At 46.0% G+C, this 10788-nt stretch overlaps 1 protein-coding gene across 6 annotated transcripts in view; it reads right to left on the reverse strand.

Annotated features, from left to right (window-relative positions):
• Nucleotides 1-10785, reverse strand: part of LOC139411739 (GATOR2 complex protein WDR59-like) — a 55859-nt gene extending 45074 nt beyond the window's left edge. For 2 of the 6 annotated variants that reach the window (XR_011634624.1, XM_071158426.1), the window contains exons 1-7: nt 10695-10778; nt 7686-7735; nt 7023-7158; nt 4393-4478; nt 4138-4218; nt 2107-2144; nt 1484-1572 (exon numbers count right to left, since the gene is read on the reverse strand). Coding sequence is in view for 3 of the 6 variants with exons in the window: in XM_071158426.1 (XP_071014527.1) it covers nt 1484-1572; nt 2107-2144; nt 4138-4218; nt 4393-4478; nt 7023-7158; nt 7686-7735; nt 10695-10748 (534 nt within the window). In the remaining 3 variants the exon portion in view is untranslated. Of the gene's footprint in view, nt 1-1483; nt 1573-2106; nt 2145-4137; nt 4219-4392; nt 4479-7022; nt 7159-7685; nt 7736-10694 lie in introns of all 6 variants that reach the window. The other 4 variants (XR_011634625.1, XR_011634623.1, XM_071158425.1 and 1 more) reach the window with 4 other exon arrangements.
• Nucleotides 10786-10788: the final 3 nt, after the last annotated feature.

A 10788-nucleotide genomic window follows, 5' to 3' on the forward strand; every position in this document is an offset into this window, starting at 1 on the left:
ACTGACCCTACACAGGTTATAATGTAGTACTGACAGGTTATAATGTAGTACTGACCCTACACAGGTTATAATGTAGTACTGACCCTACACAGGTTATAATGTAGTTCTGACCCTACACAGGTTATAATGTAGTACTGACCCTACACAGGTTATAATGTAGTACTGACCCTACACAGGTTATAATGTAGTACTGACCCTACACAGGTTATAATGTAGTTCTGACCCTACACAGGTTATAATGTAGTACTGACAGGTTATAATGTAGTACTGACCCTACACAGGTTATAATGTAGTACTGACAGGTTATAATGTAGTACTGACCCTACACAGGTTATAATGTAGTACTGACCCTACACAGGTTATAATGTAGTACTGACCCTACACAGGTTATAATGTAGTACTGACCCTACACAGGTTATAATGTAGTACTGACCCTACACAGGTTATAATGTAGTACTGACCCTACACAGGTTATAATGTAGTTCTGACCCTACACAGGTTATAATGTAGTACTGACCCTACACAGGTTATAATGTAGTACTGACCCTACACAGGTTATAATGTAGTACTGACCCTACACAGGTTATAATGTGGTACTGACCCTACGCAGGTTATAATGTGGTACTGACCCTACACAGGTTATAATGTAGTACTGACCCTACACAGGTTATAATGTAGTACTGACCCTACACAGGTTATAATGTAGTACTGACCCTACACAGGTTATAATGTAGTACTGACCCTACACAGGTTATAATGTAGTACTGACCCTACACAGGTTATAATGTAGTACTGACCCTACACAGGTTATAATGTAGTACTGACCCTACACAGGTTATAATGTAGTACTGACCCTACACAGGTTATAATGTAGTACTGACCCTACACAGGTTATAATGTAGTACTGACCCTACACAGGTTATAATGTAGTACTGACCCTACACAGGTTATAATGTAGTACTGACCCTACACAGGTTATAATGTAGTTCTGACCCTACACAGGTTATAATGTAGTACTGACCCTACACAGGTTATAATGTAGTACTGACCCTACACAGGTTATAATGTAGTACTGACAGGTTATAATGTAGTACTGACCCTACACAGGTTATAATGTAGTACTGACCCTACACAGGTTATAATGTAGTACTGACAGGTTATAATGTAGTACTGACCCTACACAGGTTATAATGTAGTACTGACCCTACACAGGTTATAATGTAGTACTGACCCTACACAGGTTATAATGTAGTACTGACCCTACACAGGTTATAATGTAGTACTGACCCTACACAGGTTATAATGTAGTACTGACCCTACACAGGTTATAATGTAGTACTGACCCTACACAGGTTATAATGTAGTATTGACCCTACACAGGTTATAATGTAGTACTGACCCTACACAGGTTATAATGTAGTACTGACCCTACACAGGTTATAATGTAGTACTGACCCTACACAGGTTATAATGTAGTACTGACCCTCTTGTCCCAGATGCGAACATCTCCATCATGACTGGAGGCTAGAAGGTACTGATTACGCTTGTTCCACTTGACCTGGGATGCCCCCGCTACAGAGACAGAGAGAGAGATGGAGATGGAGAGAAACAGAGAGAGAGAGAGAGAGAGAGAGAGGTGGTGAGAGAGAGAGAGAGATGGTGATAGAGATGGAGAGAGACAGAGAGAGAGAGAGAGAGAGAGAGGTGGTGAGAGAGAGAGAGAGAGAGAGAGAGAGAGAGAGAGAGGGGGAGAGATGGTGATAAAGAGAGAGAGAGAGAGAGAGATGGAGAGATGGTGATAAAGAGAGAGAGAGAGAGAGAGAGATGGTGATAAAGAGAGAGAGAGAGAGAGAGAGAGAGATGGTGATAAAGAGAGAGAGAGAGAGAGAGAGAGAGATGGTGATAAAGAGAGAGAGAGAGAGAGAGATGGTGATAGAGAGAGAGAGAGAGAGATGGTGATAGAGAGAGAGAGAGAGAGATGGTGATAGAGAGAGAGAGAGAGAGAGAGAGAGAGAGAGAGAGAGAGAGAGAGAGAGAGAGAGAGAGAGAGAGAGATGACCTAGAGAGGTAAAACTGTGATTATTGAAAGATGGAAGTCCTACTCACCCACTGCAGACAACGCCACTGTAGGTTTCCTCGTGTCTCTGAGATCAGACAGAATTACAGTGTTGTTAAGGCAGAACATCAATCATTTCCTCTCAGGGCTGGTTTCCCAGACAAACATTAAGTCCTGAACTAAAAACATCCTCTACATGATTCAACATGGGAAGAGAAAACAGATTAAATAAAGTATGGATGGAGAGAGAGAGACAGAGACAGAGAGAGAGAGAGAGACAGAGAGAGAGACAGAGAGAGAGACAGAGAGAGAGAGAGAGACAGAGAGAGACAGACAGAGAGAGACAGAGAGAGAGAGAGAGAGAGACAGAGAGACGAGTGTTGACAGTATAGTGGGATATCCTACCTGGTACAGAGAGTAGTGTTGACAGTATAGTGGGATATCCTACCTGGTACAGAGAGTAGTGTTGACAGTATAGTGGGATATCCTACCTGGTACAGAGAGTAGTGTTGACAGTATAGTGGGATATCCTACCTGGTACAGAGAGTAGTGTTGACAGTATAGTGGGATATCCTACCTGGTACAGAGAGTAGTGTTGACAGTATAGAGGGATATCCTACCTGGTACAGAGAGTAGTGTTGACAGTATAGTGGGGATATCCTACCTGGTACATAGAGTAGTGTTGACAGTATAGAGGGATATCCTACCTGGTACAGAGAGTAGTGTTGACAGTATAGTGGGATATCCTACCTGGTACAGAGAGTAGTGTTGACAGTATAGAGGGATATCCTACCTGGTACAGAGAGGAGTGTTGACAGTATAGTGGTATATCCTACCTGGTACAGAGAGTAGTGTTGACAGTAGAGAGGGTAAACCTACCTGGTACAGAGAGTAGTGTTGACAGTATAGAGGGATATCCTACCTGGTACAGAGAGTAGTGTTGACAGTATAGAGGGTAAACCTACCTGGTACAGAGAGTAGTGTTGACAGTATAGTGGGATATCCTACCTGGTACAGAGAGTAGTGTTGACAGTATAGAGGGTAAACCTACCTGGTACAGAGAGTAGTGTTGACAGTATAGTGGGATATCCTACCTGGTACAGAGAGTAGTGTTGACAGTATAGAAGGATATCCTACCTGGTACAGAGAGTAGTGTTGACAGTATAGAGGGTAAACCTACCTGGTACAGAGAGTAGTGTTGACAGTATAGAGGGATATCCTACCTGGTACAGAGAGTAGTGTTGACAGTATAGAGGGTAAACCTACCTGGTACAGAGAGTAGTGTTGACAGTATAGAGGGTAAACCTACCTGGTACAGAGAGTAGTGTTGACAGTATAGTGGGATATCCTACCTGGTACAGAGAGTAGTGTTGACAGTATATAGGGATATCCTACCTGGTACAGAGAGTAGTGTTGACAGTATAGTGGGATATCCTACCTGGTACAGAGAGTAGTGTTGACAGTATATAGGGATATCCTACCTGGTACAGAGAGTAGTGTTGACAGTATAGTGGGATATCCTACCTGGTACAGAGAGTAGTGTTGACAGTATATAGGGATATCCTACCTGGTACAGAGAGTAGTGTTGACAGTATAGAGGGATATCCTACCTGGTACAGAGAGTAGTGTTGACAGTATAGAGGGTAAACCTACCTGGTACAGAGAGTAGTGTTGACAGTATAGAGGGTAAACATACCTGGTACAGAGAGTAGTGTTGACAGAATAGTGGGATATCCTACCTGGTACAGAGAGTAGTGTTGACAGTATAGAGGGTAAACCTACCTGGTACAGAGAGTAGTGTTGACAGTATAGTGGGATATCCTACCTGGTACAGAGAGTAGTGTTGACAGTATAGAGGGATATCCTACCTGGTACAGAGAGTAGTGTTGACAGTATAGAGGGTAAACCTACCTGGTACAGAGTAGTGTTGACAGTATAGTGGGATATCCTACCTGGTACAGAGAGTAGTGTTGACAGTATAGAGGGATATCCTACCTGGTACAGAGAGTAGTGTTGACAGTATAGTGGGATATCCTACCTGGTACAGAGAGTAGTGTTGACAGTATAGAGGGATATCCTACCTGGTATCCCAGATACAGATGTAGGTGTCTACAGAGCTGGTGACCAGATACTCCGGTTCAAACCAGGACCAGTCCAAGTCACTGTAGGATACAACCACAGTCAGTGACCTGGCAACATAGACCCCCAGTACATACCCAGACAGATCAGGCTGCGTCCCACATGGCACCATATCCCCTGTATAGGGCACTACTTCTGACTCATAGAGAATAGGGAGCCATTTGGGACCCAGCCGCGGAGCATCTCCTCTGTGTTACCTGATGACTCGTGTGTGTCCCTGCAGGGACGCGTGGACCTCCCCACAGCCATCACGCCATGTGTACAGGTCAACTCGCTGGTTACTCTGTAAACATAAACCCTTCGTCAGACAGGTCACAGAGCAGACACTGGGTCTGTTCAGTACCAGGATGTTATGGTACCATGTGGGAAGTGATGACCACCACTCTCACAGGATGCAGTTTGACCTGAACAAAGATCTGGATCCAATCAGAAACTGACTAAGTCACTCCGGATAAGACCTGAGCCTGCTCAACGACTCTCAGGATAAGACCTGAGCCTGCTCAACGACTCTCTGGATAAGACCTGAGCCTGCTCAACAACTCTCTGGATAAGACCTGAGCCTGCTCAACGACTCTCTGGATAAGACCTGAGCCTGCTCAACGACTCTCGGGATAAGACCTGAGCCTGCTCAACAACTCTCTGGATAAGACCTGAGCCTGCTCAACGACTCTCTGGATAAGACCTGAGCCTGCTCAACGACTCTCTGGATAAGACCTGAGCCTGCTCAACGACTCTCGGGATAAGACCTGAGCCTGCTCAACAACTCTCTGGATAAGACCTGAGCCTTCTCAACGACTCTCCGGATAAGACCTGAGCCTGCTCAACGACTCTCGGGATAAGACCTGAGCCTGCTCAACAACTCTCTGGATAAGACCTGAGCCTGCTCAACGACTCTCCGGATAAGACCTGAGCCTGCTCAACGACTCTCTGGATAAGACCTGAGCCTGCTCAATGACTCTCCGGATAAGACCTGAGCCTGCTCAACGACTCTCTGGATAAGACCTGAGCCTGCTCAACGACTCTCCGGATAAGACCTGAGCCTGCTCAACGACTCTCTGGATAAGACCTGAGCCTGCTCAACGACTCTGCGGATAAGACCTGAGCCTGCTCAACGACTCTGCGGATAAGACCTGAGCCTGCTCAACGACTCTCTGGATAAGACCTGAGCCTGCTCAACGACTCTCTGGATAAGACCTGAGCCTGCTCAACGACTCTCTGGATAAGACCTGAGCCTGCTCAACGACTCTCCGGTTAAGACCTGAGCCTGCTAAACGACTCTCTGGATAAGACCTGAGCCTGCTCAACGACTCTGCGGATAAGACCTGAGCCTGCTCAACGACTCTGCGGATAAGACCTGAGCCTGCTCAACGACTCTCTGGATAAGACCTGAGCCTGCTCAACGACTCTCTGGATAAGACCTGAGCCTGCTCAACGACTCTCCGGATAAGACCTGAGCCTGCTCAACGACTCTCTGGATAAGACCTGAGCCTGCTCAATGACTCTCCGGTTAAGACCTGAGCCTGCTCAACGACTCTCGGGATAAGACCTGAGCCTGCTCAATGACTCTCCGGTTAAGACCTGAGCCTGCTCAACGACTCTCCGGATAAGACCTGAGCCTGCTCAATGACTCTCCGGTTAAGACCTGAGCCTGCTCAACGACTCTCCGGATAAGACCTGAGCCTGCTCAATGACTCTCCGGATAAGACCTGAGCCTGCTCAACGACTCTCTGGATAAGACCTGAGCCTGACTCTCCGGATAAGACCTGAGCCTGCTCAACGACTCTCCGGATAAGACCTGAGCCTGCTCAACGACTCTCTGGATAAGACCTGAGCCTGCTCAACGACTCTCCGGATAAGACCTGAGCCTGCTCAACGACTCTCCGGTTAAGACCTGAGCCTGACTCTCCGGATAAGACCTGAGCCTGCTCAACGACTCTCCGGATAAGACCTGAGCCTGCTCAACGACTCTCTGGATAAGACCTGAGCCTGCTCAACGACTCTCCGGATAAGACCTGAGCCTGCTCAATGACTCTCCGGATAAGACCTGAGCCTGCTCAACGACTCTCTGGATAAGACCTGAGCCTGACTCTCCGGATAAGAACTGAGCCTGCTCAACGACTCTCTGGATAAGACCTGAGCCTGCTCAACGACTCTCCGGTTAAGACCTGAGCCTGCTCAACGACTCTCCGGTTAAGACCTGAGCCTGCTCAACGACTCTCCGGTTAAGACCTGAGCCTGCTCAACGACTCTCCGGTTAAGACCTGAGCCTGCTCAACGACTCTCCGGTTAAGACCTGAGCCTGCTCAACGACTCTCCGGTTAAGACCTGAGCCTGCTCAACGACTGTCCGGATAAGACCTGAGCCTGCTCAACGACTCTCCGGATAAGACCTGAGCCTGCTCAACGACTCTCCGGATAAGACCTGAGCCTGCTCAATGACTCTCCGGTTAAGACCTGAGCCTGCTCAACGACTCTCCGGTTAAGACCTGAGCCTGCTCAACGACTCTCCGGTTAAGACCTGAGCCTGCTCAATGACTCTCCGGTTAAGACCTGAGCCTGCTCAACGACTCTCCGGTTAAGACCTGAGCCTGCTCAACGACTCTCCGGTTAAGACCTGAGCCTGCTCAATGACTCTCCGGTTAAGACCTGAGCCTGCTCAATGACTCTCCGGTTAAGACCTGAGCCTGACTCTCTGGATAAGACCTGAGCCTGCTCAACGACTCTCCGGTGAAGAGCGTCATTAATAAATATAAAAAGTAAATGTAAATCAACAGAATAATCTTTTACGCAATTTGATGAATTGTTGCTGTTGTTGTTGATGTACTCACAGAGGCAGCGAAGACGTGGGACTCGGCCCTGTGGGGGTTCCACTGAACCGTCCCCACGTCCCATTTGCTCGGTCTGCCAATCTTCCTGGGAGCTTCAGACGGAGCCTCCAGGTTCACCACATACAGAAACCTCCGTCTAAAGGAGAGGAGATCAAACACACACACACACACACACAGCTATAGTGACTGAGGCAGAGCTACAGTGATGTTGACTGAGGCAGAGCTACAGTGATGTGGACTGAGGCAGAGCTACAGTGATGTGGACTGAGGCAGAGCTACAGTGACTGAGGCAGAGCTACAGTGATGTTGACTGAGGCAGAGCTATAGGGATGTTGACTGAGGCAAATCTACAGTGACTGAAGCAGAGCTATAGTGATGTTGACTGAGGCAGAGCTACAGTGATGTTGACTGAGGCAGAGCTACAGTGATGTTGACTGAGGCAGAGCTACAGTGATGTTGACTGAGGCAGAGCTATAGTGATGTTGACTGAGGCAGAGCTACAGTGATGTTGACTGAGGCAGAGCTACAGTGATGTTGACTGAGGCAGAGCTATAGGGATGTTGACTGAGGCAGAGCTATAGGGATGTTGACTGAGGCAGAGCTATAGGGATGTTGACTGTCTGGTGAAGGTGCTGTAATGGGTGGTAAAGGACTGGTACACACCCAGACAGGACAGCATGTCGACCCAGGCAGTCCACGGACATGGCAGTGGCCTGGAAAGATAACAGCATGTTATTATTGTTATTATTATTTACGTTGTTAGGGGGCAGATCAGCTGTAATATTGCAGATACATTGATGGAGGCTACAATCTAATTGTCTGCATCATTTCCAATCCCCTATATATATTTAATGTAAATATACAGTATATATTTAATGTAAATATACAGAATAAATGTAATGTACAGTATATATTTAATGTAAATATACAGAATATATTTAATGTAAATAGACAGAATATATTTAATGTAAATAGACAGAATATATTTAATGTAAATATACAGAATATATTTAATGTAAATATACAGAATATATTTAATGTAAATATACAGTATATACAGACCCATACATATATTCAGTACCAGTCAGAAGTTTAGACACACCTACTCATTCCAGGGTTCTAGAACACCTACTCATTCCTGGGTTCTAGAACACCTACTCATTCCAGGGTTCTAGAACACCTACTCATTCCTGGGTTCTAGAACACCTATTCATTCCAGGGTTTTTCTTTATTTTTGACTATTTTCTACATTGTAGAATAATAGTGAAGACATCAAAACTATGAAATAACACATATGGATTTATGTAGTAACCAAAGAAGTGTTAAAATAAAAATATTTTATATTTGAGATTCTTCAAAGTAGCCGTGACTCTTGGCATTCAATCAACCAGCTTCAAATCAAACCAAATGTTATTTGTTTCATGCACCGAATACAACCTCTTACTGCAACCTCTTACTGCAACCTCTTACTGCAACCTCTTACTGCAACCTTACTTACAAGCCCTTGTTATTCTTATCTCTTACTTTTTTTTGTTGCTATTTTCTTAAAACTGCATTGTTGGGGGCCTCCCGGGTGGCGCAGTGTTTTTAATTTTTTTAATTTTACCCCCTTTTCTCCCCAATTTCGTGGTATCCAATTGTTAGTAGCTACGATCTTGTCTCATCGCTAAAACTCCCGTACGGGCTCGGGAGAAACGAAGGTTAAAAGTCATGCGTCCTCCGATACACAACCCAACCAAGCCGCACCAATGTGTCGGAGGAAACACTGTGCACCTGGCAACCTCGTTAGCGTGCACTGCGCCCGGCCCGTCACAGGAGTCGCTGGTGCGCGATGAGACAAGGATATCCCTACCTGCCAAACCCTCCCTAACACGGACGACGCTAGACCAATTGTGCGTCGCCCCACGGACCTATATAGAATATATACAGGGGGTACCGGTAGAGTCAATGTGGAGGCTATATACAGGGGGTACCGGTAGAGTCAATGTGGAGGCTATATACAGGGGGTACCGGTACAGAGTCCATGTGGAGGCTATATACAGGGGGCACCGGTACAGAGTCAATGTGGAGGCTATATGCAGGGTGTTACGGTACAGAGTCAATGTGGAGGTTATATACAGGGTGTTACGGTACAGAGTCAATGTGGAGGCTATATACAGGGGGTACCGGTACAGAGTCAATGTGGAGGCTATATACAGGGTGTTACGGTACAGAGTCAATGTGGAGGTTATATACAGGGGGTACCGGTACAGAGTCAATGTGGAGGCTATATATAGGGGGTACCAGTACAGAGTCAATGTGGAGGCTATATACAGGGGGTACCGGTACAGAGTCAATGTGGAGGCTATATACAGGGGGTACCGGTACAGAGTCAATGTGGAGGCTATATACAGGGGGCACCGGTATATAGTCAATGTGGAGGCTATATACAGGGTGTTACGGTACAGAGTCAATGTGGAGGCTATATACAGGGGGTACCGGTACAGAGTCAATGTGGAGGCTATATACAGGGGGTACCAGTACAGAGTCAAACTGCTCCACCACAGCCCCGTCAATGAGAAGGGGGGCGTACTCTGGACTTCCTGACCGGCCGCCCCCCAGGTGGTGAGGGTAAGTAACAACACATCTGCCACACTGATCCTCAACACCGGGGCCCCTCAGTGGTGCGTGCTTAGTCCCCTCCCATCGATCTCGTATCACCATCCATATATAATTTCTATTTGACATATATTTTCCAACTGTGCTGTGATGCTTCACAAACGTTCTGAAACGTTCTATTCTGATGGTTTCTACAGATTGTAAATTAAAGTTAAACATTTTTTTCTAAAAAAGTATTATTGAGCGATTGACTATGACTTTTTAAAACCCCCAGCAGTGCTATCTGCAGAGTTAGCTCCAGGTAAATGTTGCAATTCTTCAGCCATTCCTGGACCTGTGACCTAAAATGACTACTATTATTAAGTAACATGTGTGGTTAGTTTACTAGGCAATGAAGAGCATGTGAGCATTATGATGCAGAGGGCCAGTTTAAAACCATTTAGCCAGCAGCATCTGAGTCAGCAGTGCAGCATGTTTTGTTAGTATTTGTTTTTTCATGCTAAATCTTGCTGCGACATCTTGTGCACGGAACAATGTCTGTACACTGGATGTGTGATCTGGTGCATTAACAATGTCTGTACACTGGATGTGTGATCTGGTGCATTAACAATGTCTGTACACTGGATGTGTGATCTGGTGCATTAACAATGTCTGTACACTGGATGTGTGATCTGGTGCATTAACAATGTCTGTACACTGGATGTGTGATCTGGTGCATTAACAATGTCTGTACACTGGATGTGTGATCTGGTGCATTAACAATGTCTGTACACTGGATGTGTGACCTGGTGAAACAAAACAATGTCTGTACACTGGATGTGTGACCTGGTGCATTAGACCTGTTGAAACCAAAATTCAACAACCATGCGACTGAGTGTGACATCATTTAACTGTGACACTTTCAGATACTCTCTGACTACTCAGAAAGATAACAGCTCCCACCTGTTTCACTAGGAACAGCATGACAACACCACAGACAGAAGGGGAAAGTTATACATCTCTTTGGCAACATATTGCGCATTCGCTAGCTACATGTCACCCAACTCTGAATTAAACCCTGTTTTACTCAAGTACCTGCGCATCTCGCAATTCCACCACCACATTCTCACTACTCCAGCGAGCCGCCATCTTCCTCTACGGCAACAACATCAACAAGACGTCACACGAC

Source organism: Oncorhynchus clarkii, chromosome 6, assembly GCF_045791955.1.
Source record: "Oncorhynchus clarkii lewisi isolate Uvic-CL-2024 chromosome 6, UVic_Ocla_1.0, whole genome shotgun sequence".
Lineage (NCBI taxonomy): Eukaryota > Metazoa > Chordata > Actinopteri > Salmoniformes > Salmonidae > Oncorhynchus > Oncorhynchus clarkii.